Source organism: Geospiza fortis, unplaced genomic scaffold (genome assembly GCF_000277835.1).
Source record: "Geospiza fortis unplaced genomic scaffold, GeoFor_1.0 scaffold112, whole genome shotgun sequence".
Taxonomy (NCBI): domain Eukaryota; kingdom Metazoa; phylum Chordata; class Aves; order Passeriformes; family Thraupidae; genus Geospiza; species Geospiza fortis.
Genome location: NW_005054298.1, coordinates 3,765,704 through 3,789,262, shown reverse-complemented (window position 1 = coordinate 3,789,262; position 23,559 = coordinate 3,765,704). Strand labels below are relative to the sequence as shown.

The 23,559-nt window shown below is 41.0% G+C and overlaps 1 protein-coding gene across 1 annotated transcript in view; it reads right to left on the bottom strand.

The window, feature by feature from the left end:
• The window catches only part of LOC106632255 (von Willebrand factor D and EGF domain-containing protein-like), a 169,765-nt gene that overhangs the window by 52,550 nt on the left and 93,656 nt on the right, over positions 1 to 23,559 (bottom strand). Inside the window, 7 exon segments of the mRNA XM_031057240.1 lie at positions 1,191 to 1,328; positions 5,940 to 6,159; positions 7,384 to 7,634; positions 10,633 to 10,747; positions 13,470 to 13,574; positions 18,046 to 18,201; positions 19,269 to 19,405. Of these exon segments, the coding sequence (XP_030913100.1) occupies positions 1,191 to 1,328; positions 5,940 to 6,159; positions 7,384 to 7,634; positions 10,633 to 10,747; positions 13,470 to 13,574; positions 18,046 to 18,201; positions 19,269 to 19,405 (1,122 nt within the window).

The window sequence follows — 23,559 nt, the reverse complement described above, 5'->3', positions numbered from 1 at the left end:
AATCAGAGCTAAAAATAATGATTTCTCCTATCCTAGGTGAACAAATAAGCCCTCAGGTTTATTCCTTCTAATAAACGTTCATTTCAGAAACAGGTTTTTTTTCTGTAATTAAAAAATGCAAAATAAGAAATGTTATATTTTTCAAAAGCACATTATTTGGTATATCCTTCCTTTGTGGGTCAAGTTAACCACTAAAATATGCATTTGTGAAACAGATGCAAAATCACTTTGAAATAACCAATGTGGCCAAATGATACATCACAGAAAACTTTATATACAGGTGTTTGGCAATATGATTGAAATGTTTGGTAAATCTGGCAAAAGCAGTGCTGCTGGTGCCAGGGTCCTGCAGCTACCACTCAGTCTGTTTGCAATGGATATTTCTTTCCTTTCTGTAGTCAATATGAGGAAGTGTTAATCACTGCACAGGAAATATATGCATCTTCCACTTGGATTTCTTTGGAAATATCAAGAAAAAAAGTAAAAAGTCTTCAGGTGTTGATTTGTTGCCTTCTGCTTAAAAAAAAATGAAAAATTCTTTTGGAGAAGGTTTTTGTCCATGTGACTGGAACAAGCAGGGGCTATGTGAGTCACATCAAGTGTGCTGGGAAGGTCTCAGAGTACAAAGTCACCTTTGTAGGCTCCCCAGTGAAGAGTCTGTTGCTCTAAAAGCAAATATTGAGCAGATCTAAAACTGTTAATGGCCCTTTCCTTCACTAGCAGGGATCTGAGGACTGACTTCATGCCAAGCATTCCCTGGGCTGTGTCCTCTAATGAAAGCACACCTTGGAAACAGAGGTGAAAGGATGGAAATGTTGGGCACACTGACTTTTCTCTTATTCTCCTAGCAGCTGTCACCCAAAGCAAAATCAGCCCTGGAGGTGCTCACCAAATGCTCACTCATGGATGTGTATTTAGAAGTGAAGTAGTGGGGAATGTGCAGTGTCCTTGGTAAATTATCTATCTGTAAAGTGCTCTTTTGTAGGCTGTGGTGCTCCTTCTCCACCAGAATGAAAATTAGCAGAACAATTTGCAAATATCCACATTAATATAACATGACAATAGTCTGATTTGTACATTTAAGGGTCTGTACTTGAAATGAGTGGCAAAATATTCCATTCGGGATAATAGTAGTAGAATTGAACCCATCCCCCCACCATCTCTTAAAATAAATCATGTAAAACACTTACATTTGCAAGTTTTACCATTTCCCTCCATCCCAGTGGGGCAAATTCCACATGCATAAGATCCAAAGGTATTCATACAAGACACTCCAGGAAAACAAAGACCCTCTTCACATTCATTCTTGTCTTCCTGACAAGTAAGCCCTGTGGCAAAGCAAAGGGGAAGTTAATAATCAGGAAAGGCTCCCTGTTTGTAGTTCAGCTCAAATGCTGAAGCAGACAAAGCCTCACTTCTCAGCTGCAAACTCATTACAGGGTATGTCACTCATGTTCCAGCCAAATTCCCCACTGTCTCACTTAAACCTGCTTTTATCACACTGTTTATTGCTGTCATTATTGGCACCAGAAGTGCTGAATTTGAGACTACTGCTCATGGAAAGCTGTGCATGTTAAATAAAAATGCACATAAATGAAATTAATGTTGCCCCTTCATGTCATGTCTTTGCTGCTGTTTTTGTTGCCTTGTTAATGTGAGATCTTTGTCATGTACTGAAGAACCCCACGGATTTCACCATTTTGGCTTTAGGATATGAGGAGCCATGTACTGACCTCTATTGTACTTTCTGTTTCTGTGTGAACCTCACATAGCTGTGAACTGGCCTGATAGAGTCTGGTTGAAGGTAAACCTTACAAAATGATCAGTTTTAAAAACAACACAAATTTTTCAATTTAAAATCAAAATGTGAAGGAACATTCTGAAGATGCCACTGAGCCACAGTGCTGGTATTCAGAGGACAGGCTGCCACAGAATCTGAATCCAAAACAATATCTCTTGACTATTGCTGATTTTATAAAGAAGGGTTTAAACATCCCTCAAAGCAACTGATTTTCAAATTCACAACATTGAGTGACTTAATGAATCAAATTAAGGGAGGGTGACCCAAAAGATAAAATCACTATCTGAACAGCAATGGAGCAGAGTAACCAAATATAATATTGTTTAAAACTTCTCCAGGTGCTGCTGTCTCTGCATTTGGGCAAACTTGCTCGGCTACTGCTGGTCACAGGATGTACAGCCCTGGGAGCAGCCACAAACCAACCCTGACCACTTTCATTAAAGCATCCCCTTTGTCCCTGCAGGAATGAACAAGGAGATTGGGACAGCTTCTGGAGAATCCAGGGACATGCCTCAACACACAGCACCAGGTACAGAAAGGTCTGATCCATATCAGATATCCAGCTTTATTGGGACAAAAGGTCTAAGCATAAAAGAAGCTTTTTTTTTTCTTTTTTTTCCCTTTCCTTCAGAAAAAAAAAGAAAAGAGGAAAGAATTGCAGGATGATAAAAACAGAGAATTATTATTCACCTCCTACAACATAATCTCTCATTGCTTCAGCATTGCAGACAGCTTCCACTAGTCCTTTCATGTTAAAATAGTATCTCAGTGTAGAAAAACTCAAAATGAAGTCTCTTTATAGTTTGAGCTGCCGAAAAAGCAGGTGACATCACCTTCCCATGCCTGCTTCTTCTTGAGGAAAAAAGAGCAGCAGCAAGAAAGCTGCATACCTTTTCCTTGCCATCTCAGCATAATTTATTATGGTTTTCCTGCTTCTTGTTTCTGGACATCACACAGCATTGAAGATCTGGGCTTACCTTTTTCCTTCCCTTGTTAAATTTTGGCTGACTGCTTATATTTCACTAGATTTCAATTATCACGTTCCTGGCATCAGGCTGCTTTTCTCTGATGCTGATTTCTGGTGATGCATTGGGAAATTATTAGACATCACATGGAAAATATTGAATGAGTAACCCTCTGATTAAATTAGTAATTACGTCCTTTCTCTGAGTATCGTACAAAGACTAAACCTGCTACCATAAACAATGAGAGGAGGATCATCATTTCCAGTTTCAGTAACAGTCACTTCTCCCTTGGTCCCTCTCATACTTCCCTTCTCACATTTAAATACTCTTTTTGCACTGCAGAGGGCAGTCTTTCATATCTCAAGGACAAGGGCATTACAGAAATCAAAGGAACACCCTAAGTAACAAGATAAAATTCAGCCCCTTGGCTGATTTTTGTGATGTAAAGGTGAAACTATGCAAGCACTGCTGTTCACACAGAGATTTTAAACAGTGTCTGACCAATCTGGGCATAATGACAAACCTGATGAATCCAAGGAGAAATGTTTGCAAAGACTGAAACTTGGCTGCATGATGCTGAAGGAGCAGCAGAAATGGACATGAAACTGCACCAAGAAGTGTCAATTATTCTGTTTACAGGACCTCCTGTGCACCGTAGCACAGGGGAGTCTCAACTGTCTTGGCACTGCTACAGTACAAATGAAAATAATAGGAATAGAAGTTCATCAAGTTCCAAGGCTGAACCATCTGTTTGTGTGCCAGCTATATTTCTCCATCCCTGCATGGGAAGTTGTTTGAGAAAATGAAGTCCTTTCATGCCTTGATAGGAGCTGACCACCTACAGATGCAAAGAAAGATTTTTTGACTGTGTTCATATTAAGCTGACTCTAAAGGAACAGAAAAATCCCATTTAGGGTCTCTATAGTTATTAGAAACCAGTGACACATCCTGGGAGTTTCTTCAGTTTCCTGAAATATAAATGAAATTATGGTTCCATCTTACTGCCCATCCCACCCCTAAAGTGATTAGTTTGTACTAATCACTGCTATATGGGGAAAGAAATAATGATTTTGTGATTGGCATAGTTATCAAGCATGAGTTCTCAGGTGGGTGATGTTCTTGCTTCCTGTGGCCAAAGGAATAAACAACAGGGAACTTTGTTATCTTGTTGACAATGCAGATGAAAAATGGATGAGCTTTGAACACTCAGAAATCCAGTAATAACTCTGGATTAATAACTCTCTCAGATTTCCTACTGGCTTTTCTCCCTGCCTTGTTGCCATTCTTACATTTTACCCTCTCACACATGCACCTGAGCTGCTGCTTCCCCTGCAGGGCTGGTGGGGAAGCTCTCACAAGTTCACTTCTTGTTTCTTGTTTCTACTGCCTGTTTGCTGTCATTTGTAAAGGTTTGATGGGGAAGTGGTGCTGTCACTTGAGCTGCATAGCATTGCCTTCTCGTTAGATTATTGATGGTTTTCTGGGGAATTGAGGCATAAACACAGCATCAAGAATGAGCTTTTATTGTTGTCACCGAACCTGCCCTGAAGTAAAATCATCTGCTTCCCAGCTGGCTTGCAGCTCCACTTGTTTATAATTTTTCACCTGCTATTAAAACTTTGAGATGTATTCCTTTTTCACTCAATCATATCTTATTTTATTTTCTTTTGTTGCTTGTGTTTTGGCATTTTGGGAAGAACAGGGAAGAACAGCAAAACCCTTGCACTGTTATTTAACTTGCAAGATCTCAAGGTGCAGGAAAACCTGGTTTTTCTCTGACCATTAAGATGCTGTGTGCCCTTGTCTCTCCAGTCAGCAAGTCCACTGAAGTTATTAACTTATGGAATTATATTCATTTTTATTCATTTAATCAAACTCCTTACAGGCAATCAAAACTTTTTCTCATGGTATAGCTCCATAAATTGCACCATAAAAATTCCCAATTTTTCCTGTGCTTGTAGGAATGTTCTTTCCAGGGGATTACAGACATTCTGCATGTATTTGGTTGGCTTAGGGATTTTTATATTTTGATCAAACTTCTGTGTTAGAGCTTTATTCTCCATGTGTGCTCTTGCCTCGGTGGAGTTTCTGGTGGTGTAAAGACTTTGGTCAGAAGCAGGCTTTGGCCATTAGGTAGCATTACCTGGAGTCAACACAGATTAGGTATCACAGACATTTTAGGCCATTTTTATGGACTTATGAAGGATTTTTATTTTTCATTTCTGCTGGAATTTTATAGAAATGAAATCTAGGCTTGCAGTCCCACATGACCAAAGCAATAAAGCTGCTGACAGGCAGGAGGGGTACTTTGCCCACTGAGTAAAATCTGTTCACTGCTTTTGTTTAAAAATGAATGTTTTTCTGTATATATGCACAATAAGCAGCAATAATTATGTGCATTTGATGTTACTTCTACTTTATTTTTCAAAATATAACACTGGTAGTAGTATATTCTCTCCAAGAATGTGAAGAGAGCAGGGGGTTAAGTGATCATCTCTCTTCTCTTAATTTCTTAAAATCACATTTTGGCTAGCTTTTCTGGTTTTGGCCTGGATAGAATTTTCCAACCATGGCACCAGCCTTGAAGAGTTTCAGGGGTTAGATTTTGTTTCATCATCATGTCTGACAACTCACTGGGCTTGTGATTTCCTAGTGCTTAAATTTAATGAAGCTTCAAGCAGGACTAAAGGACAATTTATTTTTCCATGTTTTCCATACCTACTTCTTCCTAGACCTAAGAAACCTCATTAAATCCTAGTTCTTTCCTCAGCTTAATTAAATGAAATCCTGTCAAGTACAAAAAGGCCCTGGATCTTTTCCTTTTCTCTCTTTCACTCAGTCTTCTCCTTGCTCTATGAGATCGTTGATCCATGAGATCTCCTTGCATCCATGAGATCATGGACGGACAAACCCATGGGAAATGAGAAGGAAGCAACAGAGATCTGGGAGGTTCACATCCTCCTTGAGTGATCATTTCAGGACAACAGAGCTTTAGGTCATTTTTCCTCATTATTAGAGAAATATCATCTTTCTATGTCTACAACTAAGCCATGCAGCAGAAGAGGTTTATGTTTTCAGTCCATTTGGCAGAGGTTGTGGTCATGCTGAACTCAAAAATCCTGTAGCTCAGTACATCTGTGGTTAAATCAGAGATGCAAACAGAGAGGTGTTACCTCCCAGACCAGGGGGGCATTGACAAAAGTAGTTCCCCACGCTGTCCACGCAGGTCCCGCTGCCACAGGGGTTTGATTTGCAGTCCCTGACGTCTTCCTGGCAGAATTCTCCATCAAATCCATTTGGGCACAAGCACAGGTATTCACCAAGGCCTGGAGGGTATTTAATATTGGTGACACACGTGCCACCACTGAGGCAGCTGCAGGGCTTCACTCCAACCTGGAAAAAGCAAAAGGGGATTCTGGTAAGGTTCCTCTGAATAACCACAGCTGGGATGTGGATTGTTCCCTTTAGGAAGGGAGAGATTTGCACTGCAAACATGTTATCCACTATTATGGAAACTTATTTCTAACCAATTTCCTTTGTCTAGATGGATGGTCTTATACTCACTGTACTTATTTATTTGACTGAGAGCTCGACTTCAAAGGGATTTCTTTCTTCATCATTTAGGAGCACATTCTGACTTCTTATAAGGGAAAAACCCCAATCTTGTTTGCTGTAACAGCAGATTTCACATCGTATCTGAGGGCAGAATTTGTTCCTTATTCTTCAAAGAAGAAAGGAAAAATCTTTTCTCTTTGCCTGCCTGCCCACCTTCCTCCTTCACATTACAAATGGCTCCCAGGCAGGAACATGACTGTGGCATTCCTTATCTGGTGTCTCCCTTCAGGAGAGGGAGATCCACGGTTGTATTTTACCTATGTACAACAACTGCATTTCTACAGATTCAATGCTCTGCATTATCTCCCCCAGATAACACAGGTCTAGCTTGAAATATTTCCATTAAAGCCATATCTAGGCTCCAGTTTCCCCTTTGCTGTGTGGGCTCAGCAGATTGGTATTTTGCAGTTTGAATGAGTAAAAATAGGAATCTCTGGGAATAAAAATCTTTTCTTCACACAACTGTTCTTATGTCAAGAGTGTGTGTCCTGCTTTATTAGCTCATCCAATCAGAGGATTAATGTTAGTCCATACAATAAAGACAAAGCCATGCACAAGCTCTGCCAAGAAACTTAGAGTGTGGAGTAAAGACAGAAGAGCAAGACATCCTCTAAAAATATCATTGAGAATGAGTTATAATCTCCCTTTTATAGCTAAAGCCTGGTCTTTTATGTTATATGCTTTTTTTTGTGCAATCCAGATGCAAAATGTGAATTTTAAAGCAGATTAATGAACCATTAAAAGGCTCTGCAAGAATGTTCTTTCAAACAGCAATCAATAGCACTCTCTCTTGTTCCCTGTGTATATAGTTTCTATGTTCTCAGAGATATTTATTCCATTAATTGATCATTATTGCAGCTCTGGATATTATACACTTATGAGGAAATAGCTGAAGCCTTGTTTTTCAAGACAATAACAAATTATTAGCTATGATGACAATTGCACAATTGCACTGACATGACAAACAAGTTTGTTTTTCCTTTCCAGTGTTCTTTCCCTTACCTCAATGGAGTATCTGCTCTGTGCATTGCACTCATCAGACACAGTGAATTCAAAGGTTTGCATTTCTTCTGAATCCACTTTCCAGAGGAGCAGGCCAGCAGGAGAGAGCCTGGCATCCCGTGGCCCAGCCTCCAAGATGAATAGCACAGCTGACCCTTCTGGATCCACTGCTATTAGCTGGTAAACAAAATTCTCACCAATAAATGTCAGCAGCTGGCTGGAGGGGGCCTGGAACACAGGAGGCAGGTTGTCTAAACAGCAAAAATGAAACCATGATTACATAAACTCCAGTTTCTCCCACGTAAAGGTTCTCAGTGTGGGTCTTTGAAGGAATGCTCTCAAAGAAAACATGCAGATCATACCCAGAGGCTGATGGAGGAAGAGATTTGTGTGTTAGAGGCAACAAATAGCTTTACCAAAAGAACACCATTTTCCTTCCCTTTTTTTTTGGTGCCCTATGCTGAGTTTTTGTCCCATCCTGCACTTGGATTCATTTTGATGCACTATCTGACATATGAGTAAATAATACATGATTTCTATAACCTCCCTTTAGTCCCAACTTTTCTTAAAACTGTAATTAATTATATTTCTTATACTTACTTACATATTTAATCTAACTATCATCCATCCATTTAAACATACATAAAATAAATCTCAAAATGCTGAACGACAAATGAATTGGGCAGGCAACTCAGAAGGGAAAATAAATTGTAACTCTTCCACTGAGTAGACTCTCCTGCCTTTACCCATGAGGAGTAATTAAACAAGCAGTTTGAGTGAATTCAGCTGGGCATTTCATCAGGAGCAAAGGTTTTTCAGTGCCAGAGACTGTCCATCCCCAGTGACAGGGGTGTGTATCATGTCACCACTGGCACTGTTATTTCCAGGGCTGCTGTTTACATTCACTATTTCCTTAATGAAGATAAACCCCCCTAATTTTACAAGGGTGTTTAGCAGCAGAAGATAAATGCTACCTGAAGGTACTTTCAGTGTATATAGGTAAGGAGGACAAGGCAGAGAAAATGATTACATTTTATAATTAGAAACCAAGGAAAAGTAAGATCAGATGAGTACCCTGAGGTGACAGCAGCTCTTTTTGGGCCAGGAATTTCAGATCCATGTCCTAAGCCTCCTCAGTCTCAAGGCATCTTTCCTCTTTAGCCAGTAGTACAAATTGACAGGTATTGATATTTAAAGGAATCTTCTCACAGCGTAATTTGACCATATTTATGTTTAACTTGAAGCACGTTTCTAATACCCAGGATAAATTTCAAGACATGCTCTAACATTATGAACTATATATGTGTTCTCATAAGGACTCCTTGCACTATGCTCATGGGAAATCATCATTAGGGGTTTTTTTGTGGTGCATATAATTTTTATCCAACTTTGCTTTCCATAGCACAGCTTAGATGATGCAATTATTTAAATATGTGTCTCCTTTATTGCTGCTGTGTTATGAGAGCTTTCTAAAATGCTTGTCCAGCAGATTGTCCTGGAATAACTGTTGAAAGCTTCCATCTATTCATTTACCTTTTATTTCCCAAACACTAAAGCCATGGAGCCCATAAAAGTTGTGCCCAAAGTAATCAATGAAATATTGATGCAGGGTATGCATTTATGGATAAACACAAAGGTGTTAACTGAATGAATGGTAAGTGGAAGTGGTAGGCACAAAATAACATAAAATCAGATGTTCTGAAAAGAGTCTGTGGAGGAGTGTTTCTAATCCTACAGAGATCTGCTTGCCGTCCAGTAAATATATATACACTCTCACTATTACTGCAGAACTTTTAAAGAAGTTTCCACGCTTTTGAAAAACGGTCTGACAAACCCTTTCTTCTAAATATTTTTAAATTTTGACATCATTTAAAAGCGAACCATGACGTGTGTCAGAGTTCCCAGGTAACTTTTAGTTTTATAAATTTCAAAACAAATGCAGTTTTTGCTTTTTAAACAATTTCCTGAGTTTGAAAATCGAGCTGTCTTGAAATTAGTAATGAGTCTGTCTCTGTGACACCCCGGACCAGCTCATCCCTGAGGATGCTGCTGCTCTGACCAGCAGAATATAAGCTCAGGTTGGATGTGGCTCTGGGCAACCTGGTCTAGTGGAAGGTGTCCCTACCCATGGCAGGGGGTGGGACAAGATGATCTTTGAGGTCCATTTCAAACCTTTCAAAACTTTCTATGATTCTATGGCACAAAGGAGGCAAGGTTTGTGAGTCACAGATAATATCCCTCATTGGATTAAATATTTTGCTGGGGAAAAACACACAGCTTTCAAGTGTAGTCTCTCTTTCAGATCTAAATCACCCTTAGGCATTTTAACTACTCATCCAAATGGATTTTTAGTTGGCCAACTTTTGGGATGTAATAAAACCCCAAACAACTGAAGCAGGCTGGTTCTGTGACTCACATACCTTTCTATAAAGTGTTTAGGTCTACAAAGCCTAAAAAGCAGAGAAACTCCTTCTGGAAGCACCACATGGATTTACATAAAAGCAGTAATATAACCTTTATATTGATCAGATGCACACATGTAAGGGAGATGGGCTGTGAGGATAATGCTGCTGGAAGTGCAGATTATCTGTAAAGAGTGGGGTGAGCAATGGTTGTTGTTTACACCGGGCAGGTAGCCATAAAAAGCAATGATTTAGTCTTCATCCTCCAGGAGATGCCTCAAAAGGCAGCCTCCCCATGACCCCTGCCTCCAGGGGCTGCAGAATGAGTGTGCTGTGGCAGTGAAGGTAATGAATGCCTGATCCCTACCACTTGGACTCCCTGCCCAGCCAAGCTCTGTTTTGAGGCATTTCATAGGATTTGGCTCAGCAAAAGGAAGCAATTCTTGCAGACACCAAAAATACATGCTAGTGTTTTAAAAACAGTATTTTCCCCAAATTGCCTCCTTAAAGATTTGTACCTGCGAGATGCTGACAGAGATATTTAGGGTTCATCACCTTTAGGTGATAGACTTGGGCACTGCATGGGCCACCAGCATATCAAATTCTAATTTTCAGGCATTTTTTTAATTTATTAATCTGAGATTTATCAAGTTTCAGACAGAACAAGGTGCATAGTGCATGCAGCGGAGTCTGCATTTCTGATGTATCCAATTATTCCCACTGCAAAGAGTCCGTGTGCACTCACAGGATAGATTCAGCTAAATGGAGGAATGATACATTTAATAAAATGAGTCATAAATTCCCAGATAAGTGCTTCTAAATTCTAGAAAAGAAACCCCTGTCTTACTTTCATTAACAGACCAGGTGAACTTAGAAATGTCAGGTTCACAGAGAAGACAAGGGCTTGTAGGGCTTGGCTCTCCTTCACCATAGCAAAGTCCATCTATATTGCATGTATTTTCCTGAAAAAAAAAAAAGGAAATAAAAATGGGTGGGAGATGAAGATAATGAAAAAAAAAAGGAAAAAGAAAGATAAGAAATTGGCATTTCATAATTTCTGGATATGAGCAGAAATTCACTTGTCTCTTGAAACAAGGAAACAGCAGCAATTTAAATATTGGTGCTTTCTGCTTAGATGAGGAAACTGTGGAAGTTTTCCAGTCCCAGCTTGGGATCCTTGTAGCTCTGAATGTTTTAGCTTAGGCAAAGGGGTGTTGCTTTTTGATGGATGATGGATGCAACAGAGTGTGACTCTAATGTGACTCTTTTCCCATTTGCACACTCGTGTGGTGCATGTGGTCACTATTCCCAGCTGTGACTGTTCATATGGGGAGTATCAGGTGTCCATGAAAGGTCAGCTCCACGAGACTCCCAAAGCCTGAGACTAGACAAAAGCTTCATTTGAAATATTGGAATCCTGCTTTTCATAAACATTTGCAAAAGCAAATTCTGCTATAGGAAATTCTGCTATAAAAGCAGAACAAAGAAGTGCTTGAGAATTTGGGCTCACACGAGGGAGCTGCAGAGGAGAGCTGAGCACATCCCTGGTGCCTTGGTGGGGCAGAACATCCCCAAAGCCATCTGTGGGGATGCTCTGTGGGCACAGCAGCCTTTGGGCTGACCTGCTCCTCTCCCACCAGGGCCAGGGGGCCCTGTGGGTCCCACATGGGTTGAAGGCATTTGGGTATCTAAGAAGGGAACACAGGGACACAATTAACAGATGGAGTTAAAGATCTATCCCATAGGAAGGTCCTATGGAGGAGTCAGACCTTGTAGCCTGTGCTGGGCAGGTGGGACTTTATCTGACCATGCAGATTCCCAGAAAAACATGGAATAATCCTGGGAACAAGGGGGATGTCCTTGCCACAGTGGGACAGCAGGACAGACAAACTACCAAACACAATTTTTCCCTTTCCTTCCTTTGTTTTTCTGAGACTGATATGTGTCCTGCTACTGGCCCTGTGTTTTCTGCCTACTGCTTTACTGGTGTCCCAAACTACTTTTGCAAACTGCATTAGTCAGTAATACCACTTTAGGGTAATGGGTCAGGTAGAGAAACAAAAAGCATTCTCCTAATGGCCACAACATGATAGAACATGACAGATCTCCAGCACTAAAACCTGGATGTTAATTAGATTTTATTACATTGCTGTTTTCAAGGGCTTGGTGCTATGATGAAAAAAAAAAAAGATTTTTTTTATCTGATGTGATACAGTGTGGTACAGAATGGGCCCCATAAAAGAACACAGAATGTGAAATGGGCTGATATAAAATGTCCCCTAATTGAAACACCTTTTCTGAAAGCAATTTAGGTGTTGCAGAGTAATGCAGAAGGGTATAATTAGACTGTGGTCTGATGCAATTGGAAGCCTAGCTCAAATATTCCCTTGAAGCATCCTAGAATAGAAATTACTATAATCCCTAGGGAACACCATATTGAGAGACCACATCCATTTCTGAGTTTCAAAACCATAAGAATTAGGAAAGCCTTTGACAAAAAGCCCTCACCTTAGCTTTAAGTGAAATGATTCTAACACAATTATTTTAATCTAAAACTAAAGTGGTTTTGCCCTCAGTTGGGCTGTGCTGGGTGTCCCTGCCCTTATCTCTCTGAGGGCAGTGACAGAGGGACTTTGAGACATCCAGTCAGGGTCAAACTACCACATAGGCCTATAAAGTAACTTCTATTCACTCACTCACTTGGAAAAAAAGTGAACTTTTAAAAAAATTTTGGTAACTGGTGTGTGCTTGCAATCAGTGCAGGTTTTAAAACTGTATTTTCTCATTAGCATTAATGAGAACAGTGAGGCAAATGAGTTAAGATGTACCTGATTAATCTTCACTTTAAAAAAAAAAGCAGACTGGTGGCCTCCTATTAATTCATACTTGCCTCAGGGCAGGAAAGCAGAATCAGCACATTCAAATATCCCACCTAACACCCTCCAAAATTTTTTTGAAGCCCCACTGCAAACCAGATAATTTGCTTAATGCAGACCTCTGGAAAAAAGAGAAGGGAAGATCTTTTTAAGGGATGCTACACCAATAATTCTACAGGAAAACTGAGGATTATTGCGCTCTGCAGGCAGTTTCTAACACGTTGGCAGTTTAAAACATAGCTGTAGACTTTTAGCTACGGTTTTGAAACTGTCAGAATACTCAATGTTTCTACTTAGCAGTGTTTAATGCAAGCAGGAATGGTTTATGCTCTCTCAAGGGTGTTCTCACATGACAAAAACTGTACAACACGCATCTTTGTGTGCCTCTTTCTAAGGCAGAAAATGGGAATAGAAATGATATACCCTCCCCAAACAGGCTGGGAGAGGGAAAATAGCAGAGACACTTCAGAAGTGAAGCTAAGCCTCTCAGGGCAGGCTCCTCACTCTCTTTACTCCCACTAACAGCTGCAAAGGATAAATATTGGCATCCATGAGCTTTCCTGAAGGTGTTTGTGTGAGGAGGGTCCATTATAAAGCATGCTCTATCAGGTGTAAATATGAAAAGGAAACAAAACATCGCAGACATGAGGCTGTGAAAGAGAAAAGCAAAGTGTGGGGCTGTGCAGCTGATCTGTGAAATAGGTTTTCCCCTTCCAGAGCAGTTATTACACCCAACACATCCGAGGGAGGGAGAGGGCTAAGGAAGAGATGAAGGATCCTTATGAAACCTTGATGATCTTTAAATTACCTTTAATTTACAGAGTGCGGTGGGGTGGAATTGGCAGAGCTGGCAGAGCGCGTCGTACAGGGTCAGCACTCGGGAGTTACTGTACTGCACGCCATCATTAGTGACCTGAGTGAGACAAAAATCATCCTCAGAACTCATAATGCTCCATATGGAGACTGTCTGCTCGTTGTGGAGCCATGCCACTGCCCCCTTGAGCTGGATGCGTGCCAGCAGGATAAATTAAACCACTTGTGAGCGGCTCTGCGAGCTAACAAATTGCTTAATGCTCCAAACTGGAAATTCTTCATCAATAACCAAAAGATCTTTTGGCTCAGCTGGAATTCAGCTTTCTGATTGCTATTAGGTTTGATCCTGAAGGTGGTTTTATTTTTTTTTTCTGATACCCTCATGGAAGCTTTACTCAAGTACTACAAGGGGGATTTCAAGGAGTTGTGAAACACAATTAACATTTTTGGCTGCGACTCAGAACCACTTTTTTACTAATAGCAAATCCGTAAGTAAAATCCTTGGCCTGAAAAGAAAAAAAGAAAAAAAAAAAGAAGAATATGTATTATATAGGTTTATTTGAAATGAGAATGAGAACCATTTTTTTACTAATAGCAAATCTGTAAGTAAAATCCTTGGCCTGAAAAAAAAAGAAGAATGTGCATTACATAGGTTTGTTAGAAATTAACCTTATAAAAGATGCAAGGGATGACAATATGAGAGAGAAACAGTCTCATTTGTGTAGGAAGGTACCCTAGAGCAGTCACCTGTCCCAGCTCATAATGGATGATTCAGGAAGCCTTAAACATGGCCTTTTTTATATAAGAATGCTTCCACGATACAAAAGAGTTGAGTAAATTTATATTTTTCCACAGTAAAAACGAAAATATACCAGACAAGTGTGGATAAGTGGAAAGCTTTTGAGAGGGCTTTGTGAGACATCTTGAGAGGTGTGAACCTTGAAGAGCACCTCAAAACCCTGGGGAAGGCCACGCTGTAGACGCTGATGAGAACCAGCAGGAAACCCTTTTGTCAGGTATTTCTCAGGTTTTGTCTTCTCACAGTCAAAATAAAGCTGCTGCTTAGCAAATCTAACAGGGTTTGCTCTGGATTCATCAGGTACCCCTGTGTTTTCTTGCTATTAAAAAAGAATCCCCAGCCCTCCTCCATCTCTCCCAAGACCACAAAGCTGAAACATCCTCGGTCCCTTTGCAGGGGGTTTTTACAAGACTGAGGCCATAAAGTTTTTGATCACTCAATAAACTCTTCCAGTTCATAGAAAGAATGTTAAGTTAAATTGAAGAAAGATAAACAAAAGTACAGAGATCAAAAAATACGTGGTAAGTTTTGTAAAAATCAGCAAATATCATGAATTGGTTGAAAGTTCATGGGAGATGATAGAGCAGATTCTCCTACAATGTCACATGGGATGGTTCTACATTTTAAACAGAGTGTTTGTGTCTGCAGAAACCACCACAAGGGCAGGAACAGACAATATTCATGGATATTCACAATTTCAACTTGTGGAAGTGAAATAACTTTGGACTAATATAAATTGGTCCAAAAATTCAGTAAAATTCATTGATCTAGTAAAATTCATTGGTTTAAGGAAAATATCAGACTACTGACATATTAGACTATGGTGTGTTGCACTATAGGTAAAAGTGCTTTTAAAAGAAATAAAGGATTTATCCTGCAGTTTGAGAAAAAACTGAAACAGTTTGAGAAAAAACTGAAATCTCTCTGTAGACCTGCTCTTCACTGAAAGACTCTGGCAGCAAGACTTCCATTAAGAATTTATTATTCCTAGTGCAATTTAAACTTAATTTAATTTCATTATTTTACTGGAGTGCCCAATGTTGTCTCAATACCGGTGCACTAATAATGGGTGAAAAAATGGCTAGACAGGGAAAAATATAAAAAGCTGTAAAATTGCACTAAGTGTTCTGTCTGAAGTGAGCCTTGTGAGTGAGATGTAACTGCTGTAATGAGATTATTTTTTAATCTGTTTTGGTTTTTCCTACATTCTATTATAAACATCTATTTTGGTCTCTTTTTAGAATTGGGCTGGTTTATAGCTATTTTAATTGCTTTTTCATTAGTCATATTAGTGATGTGGAACAAATACTTTGATGAGAACTGAGTTGAGCAAACCTTTAATTTGTTTGGACTTTAAGAGGCAAAAATCCACTTAGAGTTGGGCCTTGTTTGCTTGGGCATGGGTATCATCTGGAAAGAAGGACCTGCTTCTGCAGAAATGCAAAGGATGATCACGAACTCTGTTGCTTCTGCCTCAGGTTTTCCACCCATCATGAAATGATCTTGGCTATTGGCATCACTCTACATAGACTTTGTAAGAAAGTTTCTAAAAAAAAAAAAATTGAAAGGTGTAAAATTGTGCTGAGTTCAAATTCAGTTTTTGCCTCACTGAATTCTTTGTGATTTTTTTTTCCATTCTAGACAAATACAGCAACAACAACTTTATGAAAAGGATGAGAGCTGCTTCCCAAATTAGATAAGTGCTTGCCAAGCTCTTTCACCTCTTCACCCAGGCATCTGCCTGGACAGCTCAAGTCATCTGCTGCCCAAGCATGGGTTTGTATTTTGATATCTCAATTAATTATGCCAAACACTCTGGTGTAGCCACATGTACTTTCTTATCTGCATTCAGCAGCATGTCATGGGAACAATGGGCAAAATCTGAAACATGACTACAACAGGAGATTAAATGAAAGAGCACTGAGAAGAGCTCCTGCTCCCCCAGTGCTGGTAGTGAATTAGCTATAGTGAAATTTTTCTGATTCCTTTGAAATTTCATTTGGGAAGGGGGAAAGATTCTGAAAATATTGAACAGTGACATTTCCAGAAAGAACTGTGTTGACTTTTGGTTCTGAAAAATCCTTTAGCTATGTTTTGAAAGTAGATACATAGATACATAACCCAGATCATCAATAAGTCTTATGAGCTGCAATAAGTCTTAAGAGGAATTTTCTGGAACACGAATTTTTGAACACCTGTGGAATTAATTGAAAGTAATTTTTTATCTTGAAAAGCTCCATGATTTTGTTCTCTGTGCTGCCATGTAAGGCCAGCTGCCTTTGAAACTGAGCACTAGGCTCTGCCTTCCCAATTTGTTCATCTGAAGATCCGCAGGAGTTCCAGACTCACGTGCAGACTGAGATGATTTAATTGAGCATTCGCTGCGTAGCCGTCAGCCTGGTGCCTCTGCAGGGTTTGAAGGAGAGGGAAAGGGCAGAAAGCTTGCAGGTGCAGAGCTTTTCTGGAGCTTTAGTGCATGGGAAGAGTTTTTGTAGCTGTTTTTGAGGGGAAAGAATGAGAAAAATTGTACAGACCTCCTCAGGGCTGAAAGGAAGCGCTTGAACACAGTCAGAATTGTAATAGACCTGTGCTGTGAGGACAATGTCCTGGAACACTGGAGAAACCTTCCTGTGCCCAAACCAGGATTTTAGCTCTCCTCTTGGGCCAGGAACACCCAGGGTGTCTCCCTCTCAGATCCTTCCACCATGAGGCAGCATTTTATCTCACAGCTGGCAGAGTTCAATACCTTTTTGGAGCAATTTTGGAGCCCTGAGAGAGGACCTTCCCTCCTGGTTCAGCCCTGGTGTGTGACACAAGGAAGGTCCAGGATCCACCCCAGCAGCAAACAGGCCCTGCACTCACAGGGCTTTACCCTAATGTCCTAAACTCCCAAATCCTTATATTTTAAAAATAAATGACTGACTAGAAGATGTGCCCTGCCAAACTTCCTTCTGTTTCCCCCAGGCCACGTGGCAGCACGTGTCCCCAGCTGGGTGCAGGCAGCTGCAGGGTGCAGGACAGGCAGGGGTGAGGGGAGTGTTTTACATGTTTCATTTTGCATGCTGCAGTTTTCAGGGCACATCTGCAGTCTCCCTACAGCGGCAATATATTCTTCTCAGCTTCAGAGCCTTTAAAAAATCTCAGTCTTGTAAAAAAAAACCTGATCTCCCGAAAAAACCCATCCAGGCCTAGAGGGAGACCAAGAGCAGCAGGCACGCAGGGTTGGGAAGGCAGTGGTTTCCTGGGGATATTTTGAAAAATAGGTACCATTTTGTGAAGAAAAGGGGCTAAATCTGCAGCAGAAAACCCAGAAGAAGCAGATACTGCACATCTTCTTCCTGCAGCCATTCAGACCACGACTGTGACCGTGACATCCCAGCTGAAGCCTGCCCAGGGTATGCACTTCTCGTGCACCCAGGGAGTCAAAGCCCTCTGACACTTGCTGCCTAATCAGGAGTCTGAGCTGGGGTTATCAAAAATGGAATACTAATGATTAACAATTGATTAGCACAACTGCATCCATTTCAGGTGATTACCTCTAGAAGTGGTTGTAATTTGCCCTTTTGGATTGGCTACAGAGACACCTGGGTTTAGCTCATTGTTTTGGTTGACAGGGTGTGTTTTTTTTTTTCTCTACATGACATTAGTGCGAGTATTTCTAGAGGCATTTTCATTTCTGAAAGGAAGAAAACTGTGCTTTGCATTTTAATTTACCATGACAACTGATTTTCTCTTTCCAAAGCGTTTCTTAGAAACATAATAAAATTCCTACTTTCACTTGCCATCTTGCGAACGGCTCGTCACCGGCCACGAAGTGCACAGCCTCTGTGATGTTCAGGAGTGGGATCTGGCAGTCCACAGCCTCAGAGCTCAGGAAATCTGCCTTTGTGCTTTCTTCTTCTCTTGATAGCCATTCGCCATCGAGATGCTACAGCAAAGCAGAGGGAGAGTGCAGAAAATGAAGGCTCATAAAGAGATTCTAGTTGTCAGTGTATGTTTATGTTTATAATCAATAATATCAGGCATTCCATGGTGGTTTATTTAAAAGGAAACATGCTGTTACTATAGCTACAGTAAAGGGGAAGCCATGCTTAGCTAGGCATGCAGGTGGTCTATTGATTTAGGAAGTGCTGTGGTCTGCACTTGGGATGAGCAGCTGGGATAAGATGGGCTGATGTAATCGAGTAACTTTGTGTTTCCTGCTGGAGCTCAGCAGCTGGCTCGTGGCTCCTTGAAGGTGATGTCAGCCACTCCTCCAGATCAGCTGCACAAAACATTCCAACTTGGGAAGAGCCCATGGAGCCCTAAGGGGGCTCAGCAAATCTCAACTGTGCCTCGTGAGCGTGCCAGCACCGACTGGGAGTCAGGCTGAGTGTCTGTTCTGAGGTGGATTTATGAATTTAATCAAACATTTCATAACTGAGGATGCTCATCCACCAAATCACTCAGTTGCAGCATTCCCTGTGTATAGTTGTTTATGATAAAATTACAGTGCTTGCATAAGAGATGGGTTTGATGCTCATCAAAACCTCTGATTTGCTGTTGAAGTATGAGTAAGAAAATTCAAATAAGAGCCTCTGTAACTGTGGTGAGGAAACCCTATATTCAACCACAAAACTTAACATTTAAATGTGTTTAGGAAAACAACCAAGTGTAGAGATTCCAGATCTATGAGAAATGAGAAATAATATTGTGATTTCAGGCTTCAGTGGACTACAAAGCACCTGAACCAAACAGGAGTCAAACAAAACTCCACAAAGATAATCAGCAATTCATAGCTGTGAATGGATGGAAGGTCTGGAAAGGTCTGAGCCTCTTCAGCTCCCCTCACTCGCAGCAAACACATTGGCAGTGGGCTTGGAAGGTACTTGTAACCTGCTGAAGCAGTGAGGGAAGATAGCACAGATCACAGTAAAGGATTTCTATATAAACATGTCAGTGTTAGACTATATCATCCCTATTTCATATTTTAGGAGCCAAGAGGAGGCAGCTTACAATTAGCCTGGTGACCTGGCAGTGCAGGCTGGGAGACTCTCTGAAGCCGAGGCCAAACACCCGGATCCTGCTGCACGCCGAGGCGCGGACGTCGCAGAGACCCCCGTTCTCCAGGGCTGTGATTTCCAAAGCTGGCTCTGCAGAGTGACATGGATACAGAGCTTCAGAGAGCAGCACTTACACTCTGTTCTGCTCTGCTGCAGCAGAGATTTTGTTGTAGCTGTTCCTGGTTGTTGCGGTTTAATACTTTTCCTTAAGGAAGTCTTCCTTGCCTCCCTGTGGATTTCTCTTGAACAGAGAAACAGCAGCTGTCAGAAGGGGAAGCAGCAAACCTCCATTAAATATTGTCCTGTGCACCCAGTGCTGCAAGATGTGTCAGGCTCCTGAATCAATTCTCTGAAGCTGTGGCTTCATGTTAAAAGGTCTCCAGGGTTAAAACTTTTGTTGACCTAAGTATCTGGTGGCAACACATCCCTGACCCAGCTAAGAGGGGCAATACATCCCTGATCCAGGCAACAGGATGGGAGCACAGCTAAGAGCACAAGCCCTCATCCCATAGCATACAGAAACATGGGAACAAGAGATGACCATGCCACCAGGTTCCCTGGAGTGTTAAAAAACAGGGGGAAAGCCAGCCCTATGTTTTTGGCTTTTTGTTTGTTTGTTTTTTCCCCTAAAGTTTTGGCAGCAGTAAAAAGGTCCTTAAAGAAAAGCTTTCTTATGAGGGTTAAATCATTAATGGTAGCACTCAGCTCTGCACCGTGTCAGCACAAAGGTCATGCACCAGCTAAGTTTCACTTAAATGCTACATTAAAGCCTTAAATAGAGCTTAAGTGAAGTACAGCCTGTGCTGGCCCCCTTACAAGGCTGACGTCCACCCATTACTGTTTTAAAAATGTTTTATGGCTCTCAGGTAAAGTTTCGTTTGGGTTCTGTTGTACTTTGGGTATTCACCTTTTAAAATTGCTCATTGGTTTTATATTGGGGTTATTTCAACAGAGGAAAAATGCAAGTCCATTGTATGTCAGAATTCACATCCTTAATTAAGAAAAATTATAATTTGGTAGATATTTGCGCCAGCTCTTGGGTAGCACAAGACTCAGAATGGCTCCAATATCACACATCAATAATAGGAGTTGTTGGAATCATGGCTGAATATTTTCATTTATACCATTTGTAGATCCAGTGGTCGGGAGAAGCCACTATGATGAGAAGTAACACAAAGCAGAACGTTTTCTTCTTGTCTCCTGAACAACACTCAACAGCAGGGGCATGACCAGGAGCCCTGGGAGGGAGGTTGTCCACCAGCAGAGTGGAGTCCCAGTTGTTATCTCTGCTTGGCTTCCTCTTCCCTGCCCCATCCCCACTGCTCTGGCAAAGCAACATTGCCCTTCAGTTTTCTCTGAGCTGTAGCTTGGCTAAAACAGAAGCTCTCCATCACCTAATATTTTAATGGTACCTTAGTTCAGCTCTGATTTGAGGGGCAAAATGCCCTGAGTGGAGTTGATAACCTTTCCCAGCACCTCGCTGTTCCTTTAGGGCTCTGCCATTTCGGCTGTCATTAGGAAAAATGCTGTTTAAACACTGCCATCCCACCAGATTGCAGCCTGTAACAACAGAGCCACATGACTCGTGTTTTTCCAGAGAAAAACAAGGAAGGAAAGCAACATAAACATGAAAAAAAAAAAAAAAAAAAAGAAAATACTTTTTTCCCCCTGCACTTCTGAAGTGCTTTTAGCTTTTCTTTCATTTTTTAAAAAAACTGATTTTATTGCAGCGGTATTACCAACACTGCTGGACACTTTGCAATATTTACAAGAAGAGAAATCATTTACAGCTTATCAGCTTTCATCAGTTACTGGTGGATTCCTGTAATGTACAAAACTATTAGTCAGATGTGGTGACTGGTTTTGATAAATTGCCTTCTTCTGTGGTTAGCGCATAAAAATTAAAAAATAAAAATGCTTCATTATGTTTTTCATGAGATTTTAATAGTTAGCCCCACTAGTACTGAGGCAGCTTGGACTGCATTAATGTTTTCATTATCACTGCAGATTTTCAGGCTTCTGTGGGTGAAGCAGAATCTCAGAGCCTGGGAAGGAGTGGGCACAGGAATGTGCTCCTGCAGCCCTTCCTGTCCCACAAAAGCACTCTCAGTGCCCAGTGCCTTACAGTATCAGCTCAGCATTTTGTATTTATTTCTCTCAAGCCATTCAGGGTTCTCTCAACCCTTGTCAGGGTTTAACCCCAGCCAGGAACTGAATATCACACAGGCACTTCTCACTGCTCCTCCTGGCAGGATCAGGGAGACAATCACATGGGAGAGAGTGAGAAAATGTGTGAGTTGACTTAAGGGCAGTTTAATGGGAGAAAAAAGGAAAAAAATACAGTAATGATAATAATCATGATAAAATATTTAGAATATGTGCACAATGCAGTTGCTCACCACTTGCCAAGAGATGCCAGCCAGTACCTGAGCAGTGATCCCTGCCCAGCTTTCCCCCCAGTTTATGTACTGAGAGTGATGCCATATGGAATGGGATATCCCTGTGGCCATTTGGGGTCAGCTGTCCTGTTGGTGTCCCCTCCCAGCTATCTGAGCATCCCCAGACTCCTCATTGGCAGGGCATGAGATCCTGGAAAGTCCTTTCCTTAACACAAACACTACTTAGCAACAACTACAAACATCAGTGTCTTACCAATTTTTAATCTGATGGAAAATAAAAGTAATTACAATGTCTCTTTTTAAAAGAAATGGGTACTGGAGTTCAGCCTCTAGACCTCAGTATAGGCAGTACATAAATATTGATAAAGGTTTTTATTTTTATCTTTTTAATTTTTTAAATGTCACAAGTAATGAGTGTAGAAATTTTAGGAATTTTAGGCATTTGGTTTTAATGAGGGTTTCTGTCTCTCTTCCTCCCTGCCTTCTAGTGTTGTTGCATTTTAGCCAGTTTCAACCAAAAAGGGAGAGGAAATCTCCATTCCATTGGCTTTGGAAAAGTCTCCTGGCAGTTGGCATCTGGGCACTCAAACATCCAGACCCTGCTCTTGCTGGGTACAGGGATCAAAGTTTGGTTCATGGAGGGGGTGCTGACATCAGAAGGAAATATTGGAGAGTCTGAAAAATGCCAGCAAAAGGGCTGCAAGCAATTCAGCTAAAGACTGGAGGGAAGGAGCAATAAAAAGAGCTGGGAAACATCACAAAGGTGAGAGTGAGGGCAAAAGTGCAGAGAAAGCAGAGGTTGTGGAGACCTGGGATGGATGTCTGATGTCTGTAGAGAGGAGAGAAATCTGTAGGTAATCAGGCAGTTCTTGGAAGGTGCTTGTAAGAAGTACAATATATTTGAACATTAGTAATTTATGTTTAGGGAGCGTGAATGTCAAAATACAACGAAATCCAGGGCAGAACATCCTCCTCCTTTTCTCTGTATGGCCTATAGGCCAAAAATGTGCTTTGACTTTTACCAGCAGATTAAAATCTGAAGCTCAGGGTGTCACCCTGGGGCTCAGATGTGTGACAGGGTGCAGCAGTTATGGAGGAGGATTTGAGGAGCTGTGTGTTCACATCCACTGGCTCAAGCATGGGCATCCCACTGCATTTCCAGTGCCCAGTCTGTACCCACAGCAAGTAAATGCAAAAAAAAAAAGGCATCCATCACCTGGGAGAGCATTGATAGGGACAGTGTGAACAGCAGGAAATGTTGGGGAAAAAAGTAAAAAAAAACATCTTGTGTTTTAATGAAATCGTCTTGAGATAAATTGGAGAGAAGGGTCTGGAGTTGAAGGTGGAAATCTCAGAGGCCTCTGGACTAAAGGATCTGTCCTCTTTGGTTTGCAATTCTTGCCCTCAAGGCACACCTCTCCTGCCTTCCCTTCCTTCTCCTCCCATCTCCAGTAGGAATTTCCAGGAAAGAACAGTAAATTCAGAGTTGCTGATGATGCAGTTTCATTCTATAATCATTTACATGAATCCAACCTGACAGGGAGCACAGGCTAAATAATAGACTGAAACCCCCCAGTATAAATATATGGTTGGTTTTACAGGTATTTTTGCAGTGTATTATGTAAATAATATGCACAGTTGTAGAAGTAAAATGAAGACAGTTGACACAAAATCAAGAATATTGCAAATCTATGCTTATTGAAGTCTTACTGACATATAGAAATGGTTCATGTTGGATTTTCCATTTGATTAGAAAAGTATCCCAGCACAAATAAACTTTCTTCTGCAATGTTTGAAAACTACGCATGAGGCTTTGGGCTGGAGCAGCAGACCTGAAATTGAAAC